At 30.5% G+C, this 13,435-nt stretch overlaps 1 protein-coding gene and 1 long non-coding RNA gene across 4 annotated transcripts; both read right to left on the bottom strand.

The window, feature by feature from the left end:
* Window positions 1-7,138: 7,138 nt before the first annotated feature.
* LOC100788736 (uncharacterized) lies at window positions 7,139-9,922 on the bottom strand. 3 transcript variants are annotated; one of them, XR_005888983.1, is made up of 3 exons: window positions 8,854-9,922; window positions 8,054-8,167; window positions 7,139-7,586 (listed from the first exon to the last, which is right to left on the bottom strand). XR_005888983.1 is itself a non-coding variant. In XM_006599236.4 (2 exons), exons 1-2 carry the CDS (start codon window positions 9,142-9,144, stop codon window positions 8,531-8,533), a joined length of 333 nt encoding a protein of 110 aa, XP_006599299.1. In that variant the 5' UTR covers window positions 9,145-9,922; the 3' UTR covers window positions 8,326-8,530. The 3 variants fall into 3 exon arrangements, 2 of the variants coding, with proteins under 2 accessions (XP_006599299.1, XP_040866249.1); XM_006599236.4 differs by lacking the exons at window positions 7,139-7,586; window positions 8,054-8,167 and adding an exon at window positions 8,326-8,572; XM_041010315.1 differs by lacking the exons at window positions 7,139-7,586; window positions 8,054-8,167 and adding an exon at window positions 8,326-8,470 and having other exon boundaries at window positions 8,854-9,919.
* A 398-nt stretch (window positions 9,923-10,320) lies between these two features.
* Window positions 10,321-12,876, bottom strand: LOC102665616 (uncharacterized). The gene is made up of 3 exons (XR_001385466.3): window positions 12,622-12,876; window positions 12,417-12,536; window positions 10,321-12,096 (listed from the first exon to the last, which is right to left on the bottom strand). It is a non-coding gene; the product is annotated as an uncharacterized lncRNA (long non-coding RNA).
* Window positions 12,877-13,435: the final 559 nt, after the last annotated feature.

A 13,435-nucleotide genomic window follows, 5' to 3' on the forward strand; every position in this document is an offset into this window, starting at 1 on the left:
GCCACTAAGGGAATCAAGGAGCTGGAAAGAAATTTATGAAGAAACATGATAAAGGCAAAGGGTCATTAAAGATCAATACTATTTGCAAATCCAAAAAAAGGTATCAAAGGACAATAATTGCCAATTTTATAGGAAATCTGGACATTTCTAGAAGGATTGTCTAAAGCATAAGTTTTGGTTTGAAAAGAAAGGTGAGCTTAATGCTCATATATGTTTTGAATCAAACTTAACTGAAACTCCCCATAATACATGGTGGATTAATTCTGGATGTATGACTCATGTTTCTAACATTATGCAGAGATTCCTTACAATCCAAACCATAAGCTTAAATGAGAAGTTCATTTTCATGGGGAATGAAGTGAAAGCTCCAATGGAAACAATTGAGACTTATTGTTTAAAACTTGACACTGGACATCGTTTAGATTTACTGGAAACTCTTTATGTACCTAATTTATCTAGGAATTTAGTTTCACTATCTAAACTTGATGTTACTGGATACTCTTTTCATTTTGGTAATGGATATTTCAATTTACTTAAGCATAATCATCTCATTGGTACTAGTATTCTTGTGATGGTTTATATAAATTGAAATTAGACAGTTTGTATGTTGGAACTGTTTTAACTCTGCATCATAATGTTGACACTAAACGTAGTTTAGTGAATGAACGATCTGCTTTCTTGAAGCATAAACGTTTAGGTCACATTTCTAGAGAAAGGATAGAAAGATTAATAAAGAATGAAACTGGGCAACACCCAGGTCCATTTGTTAAGCTTTTTCAGAAACATGGTATTTGTGCGCAATACACAATGCCTGGTACACCACAACAAAATGGTGTATCAGAAAGACGTAATAGAACTTTAATGGATATGGCTAGGTGTATGTTATTCAATTTGACTTTACCCGTATCTTTGTGGATGTATGCCTTGAAAACTTCCATGTATTTGTTGAATAGGGTTCCTAGTAAGGCAGTTCCCAAGACAGCTTTTGAACTATGGACAAATAGGACACCTAGTATAAGACACTTGCATGTTTGGGGTTGCCAGGCAAAAATATGAATTTATAATCCACAAGAAAGAAAATTGGATGCAAGAACAATCAGTGGATATTTCATTGGTTATCTAGAAAAGTCAAAGGGGTATATGTTTTATTGTTTTAATCATAGTATGAGAATTGTCGAAACTGGAAATACAAGGTTCATTGAAAATGATGAAATCAGTGGGAGTACAGTTCCACGAGAATTGAAAATTAAAGAAGTTAGAGTGCAAGTCCTTTTAGCTTGTGCCTCTAGTAGTAAGGTGATTGCTTCTTTCAGTTGTTGTTACAAAATTAATGAAAAGGAGCAACACAATAATGAACCCATGATGCATAATGAACCTATTATGGAAGAACCACAAGAAGTAGCATTAAGGAGGTTTCAAAGAGAAAGGAGACCAGCTATTTTGAATGACTATGTGGTATACTTACATGAAACAGAAAGAGACTTAAGCATTAATAATAATGATCCAGTTTCATTTTCATAAGCTGTAAGCTGTGATAGTTCTGATAAGCGGTTAAATGCCATGAAAGAAGAGATAAATTCCATGGAACATAATGGTGTTTAGGACCTTGTAGAATTACTAAAGGGTTGTAAGAGAGTTGGTTGTAAGTGGGTCTTCAAGAATAAACGTTACTCTCATGGCATCCTTGAATGTTACAAGGCCAGACTTGCTGCTAAGGAATTTACTCAGAAAGATGACATTGATTATAAAGAGACGTTTTCACCAGTCTCACGAAAGGATTCTTTCAGGATTATCATGGTATTTAGTAGCTCATTATGACTTGGAGCTACATCAAATGGATGTGAAAACTGTCTTTCTTAATGAAGATTTAAAGGAGAATATTTATATGGACCAACCAATGGGGTTCTCAGTTGAAGGAAATGAACACATGGTGTGCAAATTAAAGAAATCAATATACAGTCTTAAAGCAAGCTCTCCGCCAATGGTATTTGAGGTTTAATGATACCATTGTTTCCTTTAGATTTAAGGAAAATATTGTTTATCGGTGTATGTATCTGAAGGTCAGTGAGAGTAAGGTTATTTTTTAATTTTGTATATTGATGATATCTTGCTTGCAACTAACGATCTTGATCTTCTTCATGAGACTAAGAAATTTCTCTCTAGTAACTTTGAAATGAAAGATATGGGTGAGGTAAGCTATGTGATAGGGATAGAAATATTCCGTAATAGATCACAAGGATTGTTAGGCTTATCTCAGAAAGCATATATCAATAAAGTACTAGAGAGATTCAAGATGGAAAAGTGTTTAGCATCACATGTTCTAATTTAGAAAGGAGACAAATTTAGTCTCACACAATGCCCTAAAAAATGATATGGAATGAAAAACAAATGGAAGTAATTTTGTATGCATTAGTTGTTGTTGCATCTGAAAGCAGAATTTGTAGCATGTTTTGAGACTACAATTCAGACTAATTGGCTGCAGAACTTTATTTTAGGGCTTGGAATTGTCGACAGTATTGCTAGGCCGCTGAAAATGCATTGTGATAACTTCGCAACAATATTTTTGTAAGAACGACAAGTACTCTAAGGGTGCTAAGCATATGAAATTGAAGTACTTTGTCGTGAAGGAAGAAGTTCAGAAACAAAGAGTGTCAATAGAACATATTTGCACAAACCTTATGATAGTTGACCCTTTGAATAAGGGATTATCGCCCAAGACATTATAGAACATGTTGAAAGTATGTGCATTATTGTTATTGATGATCATTAAGTATAATTTATCTTATGCATTTTAGTGACACTCTGAGCTTAATTATGATATGTTTTTTATTACTTGTTCTCTATATTTGCATGCATGTTTGTGTTAGAGTAATGTTAACAGGTTTTGTCTTGAATGAAGACATTATGTTGGACCAATTATGTACTCCTAACTAATGGTCATATTAAGGAGAAGACTAATTTGTAGTGCATGGAAGGGACTATGTCGATTAGATGATGTACAACCGCCATGACTCGAATCGGTTCTTATTCTTAATCATGAAATTATGATGTACCCACTGTATAGAACAATTTAGTCATTTTTTTTAATGCGCATTATGTTGATTAATCTACTTATTTATTTAGTCCATAATGTTTATTAATGTCACATGAGCCAAGTGGGAGAATGTTAGAATTAATGTCTCATGTGAGAGGCATTTGACTTATGTAGGGACTAATAAATAAACAATTAATAATTAAAGACTAAATTGTAATTGGGTTAATTAGGAGAAGTTTCTAGAGGTAACTGCTAATTAATGGGAGTAGTGGTAATAAAAGAGGGTTAATACCCACTAACATGAAATAAGGTCCCCTTCCTAACAGAAAAATGTTCTTTCTCACCTATAGCCATCACGAATGGAGAGAGGCAGAAAGAAAGGTCTAAGGAAGTGAAATCTTATTTCTCTCCTTTTCCAAGGAAATCAAAGTACACCGCAGAGAAGTCCTTATGGAGAAAGATATAAGTCTTCCTATGGAGAAAAGGTATGCATTATTTGTTTATCTATTATTTGTGAGAATCATAGGTCTCAAGATCCTGTTGGTTTTCTATAATTGATAGTCTAGGAAACCCTTTAAGATTTTACATGATGTGGATGGAAGAAGAAGAGGGATGGATAATGGAGGAGAAGAGGAGAATGGATAGAGATGGAGGGTTTCCCCTATTTGAGAAGCTTAGGCTTTGGATGTATTCAATAGAGAACTCTGAGTCTCGGTGTGTCTTTCTCCTTTTCTTCCTACTCCTTTTATAGGCCTAAGGTAGCTTAAAATTCACGCGACCTCGCGCTAAGCACGCCCTCATGGGCTTAGCGGGTATGACGATGTGAGCACGTGCTAAGCGTGGCAACAACTTGGCTTAGTGAGTATGACGGTGATCACGTGCTTAGCATGATATTCACGCTAAGCATGCCTTTGGGGTTCTTCATGGGCCTTCTTCACGCTAAGCTGGAGCTAGCCGCTAAGCGAGAAAACACATTGGGTCTGTCTTGTGTGCTAAGCGAACTGTCACAATCTTCAACTTTTTCCCGCTAAGCCTAGAAGGGCATGCTTAGCGCGAATAATTGTCGTGTTTGAAAAGACGACAAACATTTTCCCTACATAGTTGTCCCCACATAATTGTCATGTTTAAGCTCCATACACTCATATTGAACACAACCATTACCTACGTAAACAAGTTGACGGTACAAAATTAAGTAAAATTTTGCAACCTCCTATGGCATTAATAATTGTTTTTCTTAAAGCATAAAACATGTCCTCACCTATTGTGATGACTTTAGGACCACTGGGACATTCAAACAATACCCCTTCATATGATGAAGTATGCCACCATCGCAATACACAACAACAACATATACACTCTCCATGTTTTAAGTAATATAGTGAATATCAAGAAGCAAAGGTGCGCTAAGTTGCATCAAAGTCCTATTGCTATTTATATTAGAGATCTATTGTTCTCTCGTTAGTCATATCAACGGTTGATATCACATCGATAATATAAACAATTTAGATTGCGTCTATATTTAATACAATTGGTATGTGTATCATAAAAAAATAGTGTTCAGCCAATACGTCTCAGAAAAAACTAGTGTTCATTCAATAAATACAATGTTGTAGTTCAATCAATAAAAAAACACCAAATATATTTATTATTTTTTATTTATAATTTTAAAAAACAGTAGAACATATTCATGATTCTGTTGTTTAATAGAATCATAATTGTGTTATATTATGAAAAAAAATAATAAAATCACAATTCTGTTAATTTTAAGGGGTGCAAAAAATAAACTGCAATGGATTCGTGATTTAATTTTTAGTCCTTATAAAAAAATAGGAGTTTTTAGTTCCTATATAAAATTTATACATTTTAATACTTTTTAACAAAAAAATATGTGTTTTTAATCTTTAATAAGAGCTTAATAACACCATTATTTGATTGATGTAGGGACTTAAAACCATTAAATTTCTTATACAAATAAAAATGAAGATTTCAATTACTTTTAGATACTACAATTATATTTTTTTTTCTTTAATTTATACATTATGATTTTAAGTATTTTGATTCCTCCAAATTTTTTTGAGCAAACTACGCCACTAATTATACATGTAAGCAAAAACAAAATAAAATTAAAGAAGAAATACAAGTTCTTACAAAGTATTTATTTTATTTATTTGAAACTAGATAAGTAACATGTACTTTGCACAACAGAAGAGAGAGAAAATAAAAGCAAAAAGGTGAAAATGGAGAGAACATGTTGGGCCTTCAGTGCACCATATAATGACAATGGAAGAAAACAAGAGAAAAAGAAATTACGAGTCAGGTAACCGATACTCGGATAAATATGATTGAATTGTATTAGTTTAACTCAGCCAAATTTGCAAATTAAATTAGCTTAATATAATCAGTTTGATCAGTTAATCTACTATATTTATCGTATGAAAGAAAGTTTAATTCTAATATCATATTACAATTTTATATTTATTTTCTCCAAATTTATTAAATAGTATTATTCAATTCATTTTAATGATTCTTATTTTCTTAATTCATCATGATATTATTAAGTGAGATTTTTTTTATTTAGAAATGATTATAATTTAAATGATGTATGAGATTAAAAAATTAATAATTAAAAATGTTTTAAGATTGAATTGATTTATTACAATTTTTTAAATTGATTTTGAAAATTTATATTATATGATATTCTATTTATTTAATGTATTATAATTACAGTATTATATATCTCTATTTTTTAGGTACATTTTTTTAAATATTTTACGGGGTCCCTGTGTACATTCTATTACTTATCAATATTTAATATAACTATTTTATTATTATTTAAGGTAATAAAATTATATATTATTATTATTTGAATATTCATACATTTTTCTAACACAGGTATATAATTATTTTCATATACAAAATTTCCTAATTTAATACATTTTTTCTAACACAAGTATATAAATATTTATTAATATTTAATATAATTATTCTATTAGCATTTATTCTAATAAAATTTTATATTATTATCTAAAAAATTTGATACATTTTTTCTACCACATGTATATAAATTATTCCCGTTTACAAAATTTCTAATTTGATGTATTTTTTCTTTTGAAAATATATTTTTAAAATTTAACAACTTTAATTTAATTATTCTAATTAATATATTATTATTTTAAAAATTAAATAAACATTGATTTTAATCAATTTACAAATTATTATTTATATTATTAATAGTAAAAGGGTAAAATATGTTTGAGATGTGTAAAATTTGAAAAATATTAATTTTGTCCTTATAAATTTTTTTGTATTAATTTATTTTATTACTTTTAGTTTTAAAAGCTTCTTTTTATTATTTTTATAAATCATTTTATAAAATATATGAAACATTAAATGTTATTTAAGTATATCTTTAATCTCTAATTACTTATATATTACATTTTTCTATAAATTTTTCCACTTTTCCAATAATAATAAACTACAGAATATCAATAATTCTTACTATATTAAAAGCAATGGAATATTAGAAAGACAATTAAAGCGAAGAAAAAAAATTAAAAAATTCGTTGGTTTTTAAATAAGGATAATTTTTTTTATAATTCGGTACTATTTATTAATTAGTTTAGTAAATTTTTTAATTGTTGTAAATTAGTTAAAAATATTTAAAATGAAGAAGAGAATAAAAGAGTTATAAAGTGGGAAAAGTATCAAGAATTGGTCTTTTTTTTTTTTTTTTTGTCATCACACAAACAAAATAAAACAAAGTATCCATTAGAATAATGCTATTCGTGCATTAATTAATTTGGCTTCTTATAATTTTCTTTCATTTATCTTTTATCTTTTATAATAAAATACCAAAAAAGGAAAACACATTTTCTATTTTGTTAATTGCTTTTATAAAAGATAGTACAAGTATAAAAGAAATTGTAAGGATTCAAGCATATATATAAAAATGTTATTTGCATAAATAAATAAATTCGTTTAAAATAAATAAATAAAACCCTCTGTAATTCTGTGTGGTATGCTGTGTCTTACATTGATGTCTTATCATGGTCATGCATTGTTACTAACTTGTTTGTAGGGGAACAATATTACAGCTTCCTTTCATTTTGTAGGGGAACAATATTATAGCCTCCAATATTATTTATATATACAAATCCAATGGTCACAGCAAATTAAAGTTTCGAATTCCATCTACTTCATCATACTTTCATGTCTCTGATTCGTTTAACTCAAACAAAAAAAATAAACTCTTACCTAGAAGTAATAATTAATCAGCTATTTACCAGGCATTTTCACCCAACCATATGGTCCATATATCTAAAGTACAAACAAATAATTTAACACCAAGATGACATGAGAAGAAGACAATTACAAACCTTTGCGTTTGAGGTTGTCTTTCTACACTCCTAGGTTGTACTTAATTACCATACTGTCACTATATCATTTTCAAAGACGGTCTATGCCAACCGTAATTATTAGCGCGTTGTAATAATCTATTATTGTAGTAGTGAGTGGGAAAACAATTGACAACTTCACATACAGCTGCACGCATCTGCAAAACAATTGGCAGCTTCCTATAAATTTATTTTATTTTTACTTACTAATCATGTATAATAAATTTATAAAAATTTAAAATAATTACTTTAAAAATCATATAAATAATTATTTTTTATTAATTGATAATGTAAAAGAATTTACCCTAATAGTATATAAACATTAAACTTTACAGGTATATAAAATCATATTAATATTTATTTAAGAGTCTTGTTAATAATATCATTAGGGTACTTGTTAAGAAATCAATAAGTAAATTTTTTAAAGTTCAAATAATACTTTTTTATACTTTCTAATAAAAAAATAGCTCGTGTACTTGTTAAGAAATCAATTGCTCGTGCAGACTTTGTATCACCATACTTAGGCAATTGTTCATTTTCCCTATTTCAACATTAACTCATTTTTGTATACCTGCATCTTACTTAATTCATTACTGAAAACGGGAGTAAATATTAGGATTGGTACCTAAAATTTTCCAATGTCAGAAGCTGTGTGATTTCGTTGAACAATTCTTCGTTAAATGTAGCAAACACTTTCAAATCCTTCACTAATATTTATATAGCCTTGGACCAGTCATGCCTACGAAAATTTAAAACAATTCAACTAAACTTGTCAGCTAGTAGTAGAAGCCTAGAACTAGGATGCAGAGAAAGAGAGAGAGAGTCAACAACAGAATCTAAATGTGAACTTGTTATGAGCCTACTTATTTAAAGCCTCCAGATACCTCTGCTGCCTTATCTCAAAAAATATCTTCATAGAATACCTATTATCATCCACCTTTGTGAAACCAGAGAGGTATTTCTCCACCTCATCCCAATTGCCATTGTGCACTTCATCCTCAAAATATGAATGTTAAAGAAAAACGCTGACTACTGCTCAAGCCTATTATTATTTTTAACAAAAATAAAACAAGTTAATTAATGCAGCTGGTCTCACGTACATTCAAATTCCTGTGAGATATATACCAATGAAAGTCGGGATACTCTACATGACAAAAGATCAAAATTAGATAATGACTTTTCGAACCTATCCAAGCCCAGTTTAAAAGGGAAAAAGGACATGAGATTAATATTAGCACAACCAACTGAAATTTTACTAGCAATCAATTCACTAAGAGAACAGGTGTATAACAAAAAACCAAAACATAAATATAACTTTGTCATCATTGATTTGACTATTTGCTCTTCACAGAAGCAAACCCTAATATGATGATACATATGAATGCGATTTTTTATTCAAAAAAGGGGGAAATGGAAACAACCTACCTGCCACAGTATAAGAGGATTGGTTGTCTTAGCAGCGGGAGAGTGGTCAGCATTAGGTTCAGCTAGCAGAGGCAAAGAAGCAACCATCGCCACTTGAGTTTTCGGAAACTGTACACGGCTAGGCTTCGGAAGCTCTTGTTGAGCCTGAGCCTCAGGGTTGGGTTCTTGAGGTTTGGGTGGGAGGAAAGGGAGTTGAAAATTGATTTTAGGAAACAAAGAAAAGAGGTTCGGTAGGGACTCTTTGGGTTGTGCTTCTTCAGTCACCGCAGTTTCATCGCCGCTTCTGCTCATTGTTCAAGGGATGGCGACAGGCACAACCCCTTGGTGCTGGGGTTAGAGGTCGAGGTTTCATCACTGCTTCTACTCGTTGTTAGGTTTCTTTTGGCGCTTTTGAATGCCAAGGGACACCACATCATGTGGATAAGACCGTGAGATAACGACGGTGCTTCAATAAAACCCGTCATAATTCTTATGACCAACACACATTCTAAGGTGGTTTTCAATAACCGTCTTAAAATGTGTATGTGTATCGTACAAAGCTTTTTCAGTACGATAATTACAAAAATGCCACCAATTCGTTTTCTAAGACGGTTCTAAAAGAATCGTCGTAGAACGCCTGTCCTAAAATAACATATTTCTAGTAGTGGGATAAAGAGAAATGGTGTTTTTGACAGTTCTAAGACACAGTTTCATGGACTACTACTACTACCTTGGCTTGTAATGTTGCAGCTAGCCAGTCTATTCCAGAGGGAGATTCCCTCATTTAATGGGAGTGGTCTTTTCTGGTTCCTCTATGACAACCAGTATCGCCATCATCATGCCCAACCTCTTTGTTGCCCCTCTGCCCACTCTTGACCCTAACCAAATGTGCCCATGTCAGTTCCAACAATTACACTTCTTCCCTTCATGCACCCATTAATCCTAACCGTGAAATTACTTTTGACCTCTTACCATTATTTTTAATTTTTTACTTGTAACATTGGTGTAGAGATTTATCAAATCTTTGTTTTTATAGATAACTAATATTGGTTGAAAATCTGATTAAACATCTTTAGTGATATTTCTTCATCCAATTATATTTTTTTTCATACATAAAACTTAAACTCAAGATCATATTTAGGAGGATCAAGTTCAATATCATTCAAATTAACAACTTACTGATCCTCTACCATTATTTATTGAAGAAAATGTTAATATTTTTTATATTAAATTTTTATTTTTTTAATAAATATTGTATGATCTAATAGTGTAATGAATTTTTATACTCATTTTTATATTTTTAATAAATATATTTTAACATTATCTTCAATTCCTATGGATAAAAAAAATATACATTGTCATTCAATTATAAATATTTAAAAGTCATCTTAATTAAGTATGACTTGTGTTTGATTGACAATTTAAAATAATTTACATTTTTTTTAAAAAAAGAAGACATGTAGATTAGTAAGTTGCCTCCTCTTGCAAGCTTATTAAATATAATGAAAAAATGTATATCATCATAAATTTCTTTGAAGATTGAACTCAAAAATGACAATTAGTATGAGCAGAAGACTTGATTAAATTTGTCAAACCTTGTAGACAAAACTTTGTTAAACTTTTAAACATTGACAACATATATCTATTAAACACTACTATAAAAAAAAAACTTTCAAATACAGTTATTTGATATTTTTCATCATTATTTTTAACTGTTTTAGATTATCCACTTTTTAAAATGATTTTTTTAGAAAGTAGAATTTCTAAGAAAATGTTTATTTTTTTTTTTGCTTGATTTTTTTTTTTATAAAAATGAGCAATAACAAACTAACTTAACCACCCAGACAGAGATGATGACTCTGCATCACATTGACCCATATATAATTCATGCTCAATTTCACAAATTACACTTTGTGGGCAACAAGGGTGAATTTACCATATAATAAAGTTTTTTCCCCAATCACATTGAAATAACCATTACTTCTAGACACTCCTGTATTTCAGGCAAAGGTTAAGATAAACACTAATGGTGAATCAAACACTTAATAGTACAACTTTAGCATTGAATAAAAATATAAATTGATTAGTCACTTCAATTTTGGCATTACAGCAGCACAGATCAGTAAAAGTATCAACATCATCTCTTCGACAAATAGATTTAAGAGCATCTAATTTAAATGTCTTTATACAACTCAAGCCCATTTCAACTGCCATTAATTTATTACAACTCTACACACCATTAATTTATCATAATCATAACAAAATAACCAATATTCTGTGTATCAATAACCAATCTTTTTAGAAAATGATTTATCCCAGTCAGTTTGATATCCCCATATAATTGTGTAATATTTCAAGGATGTGTTTGTAATTAAGTTTTTCATATAAAGCTCATCCTTGATTTTTTTTTCACCCCCATTTTTAAAACGACATCAAATTGAACCTTCAGAGTTTGTATAATCTTTTACCTTCTCTGAAAGATATCCAAGGAATTAAAATTAAAAATTCACAATCCATTAGCTAAAAATCTGGTTACTTATTATTCCAGGGGTTTAAGTAATAAAACATGGTCCAATAGATGGCCAAAAGTCATTAACTAAGCCACTTAAAGCTGCAGTCAGCTCTGGAACACTAACAAGGGTGTATGCATTAGACTTTTCATACTCTTCATTATATCAGAGAAGCACCATGAGTTAACTTGTGTGGTTCAACACTCGGCAATTTGACCCCCTAATCATACAAAACTGTGGCTTAGATATTTCTCATAGTCACTTGTAGACTAATAACCATTTGTACTTTATCCATCATAAACTTTTGTTATTATACTTGGATAAATTAAAATATGATCCTAATGATAATCGTGCATGGCTATGACAAATTTAAGTTAGATGTTTAGTGCAAGTATCAACTACTAGAATCACAGAAGTCTATAGAAGCATGAGGATTCAAAATCTAGGAGACATGCTATATCCAATAAAATATGTAGGAAGATGAAGCTGCATGCTCCAAGGAAAGTTAGAAAAAAAAAAAAAAAAACTCACAAGACATGCAAGTGCAGACAAAAACACAAGTTGATACCTTCATTGAAAAAATTGAACCATTGAGATAACGATCAGATGATTGCTGGTCCAAAGATTGGCAATGTCCCAGTGAAGTTCCAGCTATAGCCCTCGGTTCAAAATGCTCCTTAAGAACCATGTCTGAAGGGTTAAAAGATTGAGGATCCATAGGGAATGGTGCTGACAATAGAGTGAATTGCATTTCCTGGACAAAATGGGAATTTGATGAGTCCCGATTGACTGCAGAACGAAGACTGTTAGTTCTGTTGTCATTATTTTGTGAATAGTGATGCTCTTCATTGTAGTCAGAGGAAAAATTTCAAGTTATGATAGGTTAAATTTAAATCCATATAAGAAACAATATGAATCATTGTGGAATTTACTAGTTATTCTTGAAATTTTATGACATAATATATTGACTAGGTGAGGAACTAAAATAGTTGACAGAGAAGCAATATTTAATTTATAAAAAAAATCAAGACAAAGTATTTAAAAAAAAAAGTTGAAGCTTAGAAAATCACTTACAAAGTTGGAGAACTTGGTTAGTTTGAATGGGTAGAAATTAAATGGAGCTTCATCCAGGAAGAGCTCTATATAGTGAAGTAGAAAGAGACCACAATCAAACGAGTTATCTTGTTGCGGCGACTGTTAATTAATGGTAAGAAATCTTTTAAAGAATGATCATTTCAGTTTCTAATCAGAAAGTCATGAAAATGTTAGCATGTAATACCGGGCCTGAGAGAAAATGCATATTCAAGAATCTTGATGAAAGGTTTACTCCACATGTATCCTTCTGCCTCTCTTTCCATTCTTCCCACAAATAACTGCCAATTGATGAGTCAATTTATCACTCACTACAATAATCTTTTAAAGCGAGAATACATAAAAATCTGGGTATCAAAAAAGAAATATTCAAGAGAACAAACATAGATAATAGGCAATAATATGTGGACCAATTGAAGTAAGTTAACAGAAAACAGACAGCTACAAAAGAAATAGAACATGTGAAGGCATAGACTATGCTGCAACTGTAGGCACAGGAATTTTGGTATTGCTTCTTTTCATATTTTTGTTTAATCTAAAATCAAAGATTAGAATAAGAGAAACAAGTTCAAAGTTCAAGCTCAATTTAAATTAGAAAGCTAAAGAACCTTAATCATATAGCTAGCGCTACAGATTATAAGTTTCAGTGTGATGTTTTACAAAATTTTTGGATATCCTAACTACCAAGTTCATCATCTCCTCCATAATCTTTAGAAGTCTTAAATTATGAAATTCACCACTATAAGAAATTTGAAAGCTAAAAGTTAAAACAACAGCTAGTCCAGGAATGGAAAAATAAGAGCAACAATCGTGTAAGTTTTAGAATCTGATATATCTAAATCAGTTAGAGAGTATTACTTACTAAGTTGTACTTGTAGATCATGGACATGAAAGCTATGAAGATAAAGCATTTTTAATGATTTTAAGAATTTCTGAAGAATCCACTATCAATTAGAGTATCTTCCATTCTTACCAAGTTTATGCGGGCCATGGACATGAAA

Source organism: Glycine max, chromosome 16 (genome assembly GCF_000004515.6).
Source record: "Glycine max cultivar Williams 82 chromosome 16, Glycine_max_v4.0, whole genome shotgun sequence".
Taxonomy (NCBI): domain Eukaryota; kingdom Viridiplantae; phylum Streptophyta; class Magnoliopsida; order Fabales; family Fabaceae; genus Glycine; species Glycine max.